The following is a 9,157-nucleotide window of genomic DNA, read 5'->3' as shown; positions in this document are numbered from 1 at the left end:
AACCTAAAAGGTTGCCTACTAATCCTCCTTATTTCCTACCTCCCCTTTTTCTTCCTATTTATTATATAACTTAAGTTACTTTTTTTTAGTTAGATTATAAAATAGGAAGGCTTATATAGCTAAATTAATAATATAACTAGTATAGCGGATCGCCGGTATATAGAATCCTATTTAATATCCTCCTCTTTTTTAAGATAGGCTTCTACCATATAATAAAGTATATTATTTAAAGTGGCGTTATTATAAACAATAGATCTAAGCTTTTGTATAATACTATACTCCTTAAAGACTAGGAAAAGAGTAGCGAATTACTTATCTCTACTATGTTTACTACTGTATAAAGCGCAAGAAGGGCCTTTAAGCGCTTCTCTTAACTATAGTTAATAAAGTAGGTATAGATTCCTAGAAGAATAAGCCTAGTTAGGAAGGTTTAGATATTAAGTTAAAGATAAATACTTAATACTACTAAATAAAGTTTCTTTTATACTATATCTTTATAAGTTTACCAAAACTACTTAATCTTCTTTATAACTTAAAAGTGTGCTATAGTTATAAAGTTAGACGATTCTAGATTAAGCACTTAGTAAAAAGTATAAAATTTAGGCCATTTAACAACTTAAAAAGGAAGGTTTTATATAATAATTAGAGTAATTAAAGCCTTATTAATTATATCCTAATTAAGGTATTTTTAGTAGACTTAAGTATTAATCTCTTCTATTTAGCCTAAAGACTGTACTTAGGTATAAAGCTGCTATAGTTAGCGGACGGTTTCCACTTAAATTAGACCTGGAGTTCGGTCGATATATATTCCATACTTTAACTTAAGATATTTACGCATATTTGCACTAACCGAAGTGCTATACAGTAGTATTACTGTATAGTATATACAGAACTTATACCGAGAATTCTCTCCATTATATGTCGTACGAGTATAGACCTATATCGTGTAAGCAGATCTACCCCTTCTTAAAAATTTTAATCTAGTTTTAACCGAACCATGGGCGGTTAAGGGCGCAAGAAGAGATAAATTAACTTTAGAATCCATAATTTATACGAAATAATTAAAAGGAAGGAAGGAGTTTAGAAATTTTAATTAAGCGGTAAGAATTATTAATCGATCTTATCGATAATAAACCATCAAAAACTAGCCTGCCACCGTATGAGGGCCTTATTGGACTCAAATGGAACGACAAGGACAAACCGACGAAGAACCGAAGTCACCATTGGATGGAATCGGCCACCTTGCGGTCAGCTGAATATTGGGTCGACGAACAGTATCGTACGACATACATAGGAAGACGTCTACCAGACGCATGCGACTATCAATAGCTCACGCATTTGGTCATTATTGGATGGGAAAGGCTGCTGGATAGATATATAGGATAGTATAGCAAGGAGCTGACTCGTACGCCAACTAGAACAGTTACAGTACCAGATGGAAAAAAAAATTTTTTTTTATTCTTCTCTCTTTTCTTCTACCTTTCTCTCTATACTTGCTTAAGCTACTTAGCCTCTACGTGGCTTCGTAGCCTCGAAAGGGGAGACTACATACAGAGCCTGGACGCAGCTTTGTATCCTGCGAATATCGTACGGCGTATTGGAAGCAGTTATCAGGGACTGCTGCCGTACGATATATCCTAGGGATTGGTTGGGCCACTGGCTGGCGGACAGAAGAGGCCACTAGTTGACAAATAGAAGAAGTATCGTACGGCGCTTATTGGAAGCAGTTATTAGAGACTATTGCCGTACGATACTAGAAAGGAAGGATATTAGCTAAAAAAAATCTTATTTTTATTTTCTTTCTCAACCCCTATATAATAGGTAAGGGGGTAATGCAATGGGATAAACCCCATAGTGGGACTTAGTAGAATCTGCCGCGTATTACCTAACGGGGGCCGCAAGCCGTTTCTGAATTCAGCATGCCGAGCAAGTCTCGCCTGTCCCACCTTCGCCAATTCTCAGTGACGGGTATTGCTTTTCAGAGAGTGGCAGAGAGTGGCTGCATCGGATTGCCCCGCCCCCGTGTAACATGCAAGCAGGAATGTGACAGGTGCTATCTGACTGCAGGCCCTGCAGGATCTCGCAGCAGTGATAAGAACGCCCTATCACCGTAAACACCGCTGTCGCAAAGTATGGGTCATGTCACAGCTCGAAAGGGTTCTTCGATGTGCGTCCGCGATAGAAGTAAAGGACATGGCTTGAACTTTGATATAACATCCGGACATTTTCTCCGCTCAAAGCAAACTCAACAGGACCCAATATTTTTTTGCGGAGCAAACTCCCAAGAGAGCTTATTCCGTGGAACAAATTGTCTAAAATGCTCCTCTCACTCATCCAGATAAAATGTCTTACCCTCTCGATCCCTCGCATGATGGAAATTCAGTTCTCTGCTTTCGATAGCGAGCCCTACCACAGATGCCTCTACCCTGGCGGAAACACGCCATCAGCGCGAGCAGCTGCCGGTTTACGGGTTATTCAGGAGCGCGAACACACTCCACAACAGGAGGTTGTCGGGTGCGTAGATAGCGATACTGGTGTAATGGTGGGTTTTGTAAAATGGATTTTCTATAGGACGGAGAGGCCGGAGAGCTCTTGGAGCAAGCGAGAGAAAGTGGACTGGTGGGGCGTCGGGGAGAATGAGAACAAGGAAATGAAGAGGAAAGCAGAAGCATATTTGGAAACGACGGAAGGGACAAGGCAGAGGATTTGGGGGGGAAGACCGCATGCGTGTAAGTATCTAGACAATTTCCAGCTTTCTATTTTAGACTAAGACGGGGAAATTTTCAGTTAGAGTTGCTAGGATTGGTCTAGTGAAAACATTTCAGGGGATTTTGTTATGCCAATCTAAGAGTAGTTGCTGATATTATTTCGTAAGAGCAACAGTATGTGCGCTTCTCTGCGTGCACCCGGACTATCAGCGCCAAGGTGCGGGGACCCTGTTGATGCATTGGGGTATGGAGAGGGCGCGGGATATGGGGCTCCCAGCCTACCTAGAGGCAAGCTTTGAGGGATACCCGCTTTACAAGAAGTTAGGGTTTCGAGACATCGATTCTATGATCATCAAAGCCGATATTTGGGGCGGCGGTTATGATAGAGTGTATAAGGCTATGCAAAAGGATTTCTGAGGGTGTAATCAATGGCTTGAAGACAAATGGTTCATTCACTCGTAGACGTGAATGCGTTAATCATAATTGCGGTAGTCATTATGGTAGCCGAATAACGGTAAAAGGAGCATCGAATAAGAGGTACTCATGAAAGGTAAGAAATAGTATGTAAGGCGCATTAGGTGTCATAAGGAACCTTGTCCCTCGTTTCCCTTCAACGTTGCGGAAGGTACCTCGCTAGGTACCTGCTGATAACAAGAAATTGAGCCCAAGGAACACAACATATCAAGGAAATACAAGCGTTTCCGCAGATTATTACAGCACTGTGCCAGCAGCTGTGAGGCCGATGTCAAAAGTTGTCTGACGCCCTTTCCGGAAGGGCACTCGACTCCCTTCTCTGGAAGGCCGGTGGTTATGACGATTAGTGGGCTTCTGCGGACATGCAGATTGGTCCAAAATTTTCGACATGGAACTTGACGAATTAGAGAGACATGTAAAGCTCCAAGTGAGTAAACGCAAAAGAAGATTAAGCATGACATCAAATGACAGAAAATATTCTTCTTGGACTATTGTCAAGTTCTGTCATATCCTCGACTTCGGGGAACCATAACCCGAGCAAAGCTTCAGCATCTCCTGGATCATCCGAATTCACGTTAAATTCGCATTCGTAGCATTCGAAACGGCCAATTCGACGATAAGTATAACTGTTCGGCTGTGAATCCATGGGCTTAAGAACAAAGCCGATTATGGAAGATCGATACGTCATACTAGCCAAAACACATATAAGAGTTTCCCCTGGTACCAATTGTTCGTGGCCTCGTGACTTGCTAACGTCTGGTGTAAATTCCACGCTGACGCCATTCTTTGTTAGGCTATATTCATGGGCGGAGTCGAGACGCAGCACGACTTCGGCTGCCATGGCGGCAGATATTTCTATCCTGTCACCGGATGTAGGTGCCCATTTTTGCAAGCCACCACCGTTGCGTCCAACGTCGCATGGGAAGTTTACCGTACATGCGAGGTCCATAGCTGTAGTATTATCGAAATAGATGGGAGAGCCTTCAACCGAGGCCCATGACCAAGTTGGAACCTTTGAAGATGAAGATCTTCTGGAATGAGAAGCATCGCTTGGATACCACAATAAATTCAGGGTGCTGCACGTCCAATGGCCTGCGATATATGAACCCAGGATCGGGTAGCGTAGTAACTGCCGAGCAATGCCAGCGATAGCCAGAAGCCTGTCACGATCAAAGGTGAGATCACGGGCCGTATACTCGGTGATGATGTAACTCCAAAGCTGAATGAGTTCTTCTTTAACCTTCGACTTTTGAGTATCGTCGGTATCCAGTCTAGTATCTGCGAGCTGAGACGCAACAGCATCAATACCGTTGCATAGTCCATCGTGTGCCTCTGCAAGAATATCATTTGTTCTCGTATAATTGGCGAGCTCGCGTTTGATGGTGTCTGTTGTGCGAGGATCATACATCGGATTGTCAATCCGACCACATTCGCACTGAATGCCCTCCATGCATTCAAGGATCATCTCACTCTGCGTAAAGTGCAAGACTCGTGTTGAAAGGAGACGTTCTTCGTAAGCCCAAGCACGCTTCAGAAGAGGTGTCTGCATATTCGCCGCATCTTGACAGTTGAATGGTATTACCCAGTCATTCATGTGATCGTCCTCATTGAATTGGCCTTTAAAGCTGTGGTGAGAAGGCTGCTCGCGGACAAATATCTTGTAAAGAGAACCACTGGCGTCTGTCACCTGTATCTTGAATGGCTGCTGTTTTGGCATGAAGCAACCGTGACTGCTATCAGGGGCAGAGGTTGCAGCAATTGTAAGAAAAGAGCCGGAGTAAATGTCGGACATTTTGTGAGACTCATCGAGGTAATCATAAGGATCGTCTTGGACTACGCACAACGAATCAATCCAAAGATATTGAAAGCCTAGTGACCTGGTTATAGCAACAGCATCCTGAAACGTTTTTGGCAATGACGACCAGGGGATGTTTCGGCGATAAGAAGTAAGTGTAGACTTCATCGTCTTCAAGATATTTTGTTTGGACCCCCAACAATGAGATAAGGTGAGATACTCCACAGTGTCGTCGATTGGCTCATAAATTTTCACCCCGTTGGACCCATCATCAGATGTGACCGCCACAAATCTTTTTGGGAGGTGTCCTGACTTGGTATTCTGGCACTTGGGATGATCCGAAAGGCAACGTGCTATCATAGCCCTAACCACCTCAAGACCGGCGTCTGTAAGGGGATCTTGCGAAATGCGAATTCCGCGCCCAATCGCAGAGAATGGAGATTGCCCATCTGCCGATGTTAACCAAAGGAGCATGAGAGTGCTGGCACTGCCTTGCACAGGGATCCCCAAAATTAAGGCGAAAGAAAGGGGTCGAGTTACTGGATCAAATACTTTCGGTTCAAAGACGAAGAAGACGAGGAACACCTTAAGAACGTACCTTTCTCAGTGTAAAACTCCAACTTCAGATCCGGGTATTTCTCCTCATAATCTAGCTCTGGCGCGTCCGCTTCGGCGTCATCTCTCAACTTCCATCGCAGCTCGACGGAAAGATGGCCCTGCACACTATGCTTGTCTGGACCAGGAATGAATGATTCGGCAGAAATCTTGAGTCTATCTTCGCTCACACCGACAAATTTGTCATGATGTAAGAGAACCCCTTGGAGAATCAGAGCACATCCTCGGCATCCTGCCGTGGCTGATCGCCGTAAAACCGGTAAAGTAGTGCTGAACCACTGCAGGGCCCCACTGGTTCCGTCTCCAGTCGTTCTTTGCGACGTCTGCAAGCCTCGACATGTCTTGCAGACTGAAACCATGGCTTCTCTTTCGCTCTTGCGACAACAAAATCCCGCCCGTTCTTCTAAGCCTTGGGCAACCAACTGTGACTCGGAATAAAGAAGCAATGCTTACCCGTTCGCCTGTGACAAGGTCATGTATTCGATGAATCGTGAATGGATATGTAGTTGGAAGCCTTAGGAGTTGAAGTTGTCGGCCTGGGTTGAAGCAAGTTCTTTATGGGCGCAAGGCTGCTAAAGTGAGACGTATGCTGGTGGAGCCCAAAACCCGAGCTGATGATGCAGGCCAGGCCCCCTTGGACCCCATAGTCAACGCATCAAGTCCCTCAGCCGAGGATGCAGGTCGCCAATGGCATGCGTTGCTGACCTCCAGCAAGCCTGTCAGCAATTGTGGGAACTGGCAGGGCGAACAATAGACCTTGTTCATCTTAAATCAATGCAGGGCGGGCCGGGATTGGAAGGCGATTCGAGCAAAAGTCGACGTTGGTGATGGCGCAAATATGCAAAGCCCGAGCGGCGGCATGCCGTGGAGATGCTGCCGCCGAACGGGCCACGCTGCCATGTGGCCCCCGAGGTCCCGCTTTTACCAGGTAATACAAGGGGGGCGGATTAGCAGCGCCTTGGCATAGAATTTAATGAGAATGTTCACTTTCTCCCTATAAATCCGCAGAGCCGCTAATAATCCGTTCATGTTACCCCCTTGTAGACAAGAAAAACTCCTCTGTACCATCGCTTTGGGGGTGGCATATCGATACAGCTTTATGTCTGCAAGCCACGTCGCATTGCGCCGTTCAGATTTAAGGCCCCCATTTCAACCTGGCTCAGCCTTATTTACATTCGTGCGACAACTGCTGGTCGACTTAGAATCTTTTGAAATTTGGTCTGACATCTGCTACAACCAGTAAATATACTCAACCACTCCTGTGCCCGAGTGTCAAGCTTATTCTTAAAACTCTTAGCTTGACCAAAACTCTTAGCTTGACCAAGACTCCACCGCGCTGCAACTTGCTGTGGTGCGCGTCGATGATTGCTCAGGTTCGCAGCTAAACCCAATACTTCAAACGCTCAATGGTTGTGACTATAGTCAATAAGATCCTTCACAGTCTACGACACCCTTTGTTACGGAAATAGTACATTCCTTGCCGAGAAATCGCTCGGCATTGCAATCCTGCAACCCTGCAGCCCATTTGTCGACCGCTTTATTTCGAATGATCCCAACAGCATCGACAAAACCTCTGGGAACGGGTAGAACCGCCAAGCAGAGTCGATGGAATTTCTCAACGGAAGGTGGCGACCAACATCGCGTGTACCCCCTCTTCCTGATTTTTATCGAAACCCTCGCCTTTTTTCATCGCTCGGATCTGAAGAGCCTACACATACTTATGGGAAGAGTAATACGGCACAAAGCCCCCCTCCGTCATTGTTCTGCCCAATACCGGATTACTACGTATGCCGGAATATTCTTGCTTCATGCCGGAACGCGGTCGACCTCAAAGAGGAACGAGTCGTGTATCACTTTTGGCGGGCTGATTCCGAATTAATTGCTTTATTCCGGAATGGTTCTTTCAAAGATTAGGCCAATTATAAGGTGGTGTAGCCGAGTTAAGGCTTACTAACGCTGCATCTATACCGCCAATCGCGAAGCCATTTAAAACTGTTGCGCTATATGCTTTAGGGGTTGTTCGGTTGCAAATCGCCTCCATTTCATAATCTGTTCAATCCGTGCGCCTTTTAGTGTCGCCCATTTTATAATTAGTGGCGGCTACTACCGTGGCTCATTTGAATATGTAATTGAGTCGATTGTTCGGTTGAGGCTCCATAATGAGGCTCCATAATGAGGCTCCAGATTGACTTCGCATAATGCGTGATTGACGTCGGTGAGCGATTCGAATGAGCCCCTCTCTGCCACCGGGCCTCTATCGCGACTCTCTACTTTGGTGTAGCAATGGAGCCTCCTCCTCGGCCAACGCCCTCTCCGTTTCCTACATCTTTGCCCACCTCCCGTACGAGCCGTAGTAGAGTTACAGCAACGCCCGCGACGCCCGCGACGCCCGCGACGCCCTAAAAACAAGCTTATTGCCATTATAAAGGTTAAAATAATAATATTATATAAAGCTTGCAAATGCGACAGCAGTATCGCGATCAGGGTGCGTGGAGTCGTCACTTTGGCGCGTATGCGAGAGCTCCATATTGAAACGGAATATGGAACAGGAGCTCGAAGCTACATATTGAAACGGAATATGGAACAGGAGCTCGAAGCTACATATTGAAACGGAGCCAAGAACTCCATTTCAACTACTGTATACGGTATAGCTTGCAAATTTGACGCGCTTACCGATATGGAGGAGCTCCATATTCAAACGGCGTCAGATCTACCGAACGACACCCTCATTTCCATATTTGAGCTCCGGTTCCGTTACAATATGGAGCCTCCATATTCGTAACGGAGGTGCAACCGAACGACCCCTTAAATTTTTATTTTACCTTTAAATTTTATTAGTAAATAGTCACTGCATAAGGCCCATAGTAGCCCTAAATTGCGCCTGTGACGCCTACACGACATCGCTAAAAGATCTACTTGATAAGTGCATATTTGGTAGTCGAATAATATTTTCGTAATTAAGTGCGAGGCATTTCGGAGAATGTCGATTTTGCTTAGAAATCGCCTAATTAGGCTTAGCTTAGGGCTTGAACTTTAAACTTTATTACGAACTTTGATTTCTATAAAAAATTCTTATCAATCGCTCCTCAGCCACCACCTTATCCACCACTTAATTAGATCCTTAATAATATGCGGGCTATCTCTATAAGTTCTAAATATATATCTGATTTAATTGCCGGGTTAAATCTAACACTAGCAACGGCGATGTCGGCCTTTACTGTTAGGTGGCGAAGTATATATGTTGTTCCGCACAGCCGTGCCTAGCATCTTGCCAGTCACTCGCTTACCTTTTGTGGGTTTGTGCTATGGCTGGGTGGTGCGGAGCCTGTCACCTTATATTTACGGCCTCTGCATCTAATGCGACTACCTTACCTTCTACTATATCCGGGTTCTATAACGCCGCCTAAGCTATTCCTACCTTCTTAGATATAGTAAAGCTTATATAATTAGTAGTTTATAGACTTAAATATTAAGCTAAGAATTAGAAGAAGGTAGAGGGAAGGATATGTCTATATATATAGCGCCAAGACCCTAGCTAAACCCCTAATAATATTACGACACTGTT

General features: G+C 44.9%; 2 protein-coding genes across 2 annotated transcripts; one reads left to right on the top strand and one right to left on the bottom strand.

Moving 5' to 3' along the window:
* Positions 1–2,203: 2,203 nt before the first annotated feature.
* K441DRAFT_622283 (acyl-CoA N-acyltransferase) lies at positions 2,204–3,125 on the top strand (the record flags this gene model as incomplete). The annotated part of the gene is made up of 2 exons (XM_067646001.1): positions 2,204–2,729; positions 2,884–3,125. Exons 1-2 carry the CDS (start codon positions 2,318–2,320, stop codon positions 3,123–3,125), a joined length of 654 nt encoding a protein of 217 aa, XP_067497284.1. The 5' UTR covers positions 2,204–2,317.
* A 517-nt stretch (positions 3,126–3,642) lies between these two features.
* Positions 3,643–5,951, bottom strand: K441DRAFT_592366 (HET-domain-containing protein; the record flags this gene model as incomplete). The annotated part of the gene is made up of 2 exons (XM_067644874.1): positions 3,643–5,426; positions 5,576–5,951. The coding sequence occupies 2 exons, from the start codon at positions 5,949–5,951 to the stop codon at positions 3,643–3,645; spliced, it is 2,160 nt and encodes a 719-aa protein (XP_067497283.1).
* Between the last annotated feature and the right edge of the window lie 3,206 nt (positions 5,952–9,157).

The sequence above is a fragment of the Cenococcum geophilum genome (genome assembly GCF_001692895.1).
Source record: "Cenococcum geophilum 1.58 unplaced genomic scaffold K441scaffold_79, whole genome shotgun sequence".
NCBI classification, from domain to species: domain Eukaryota; kingdom Fungi; phylum Ascomycota; class Dothideomycetes; order Gloniales; family Gloniaceae; genus Cenococcum; species Cenococcum geophilum.
Note: the sequence above shows the minus strand (reverse complement) of the source record. Positions and strands in the feature narration are given on the sequence as shown.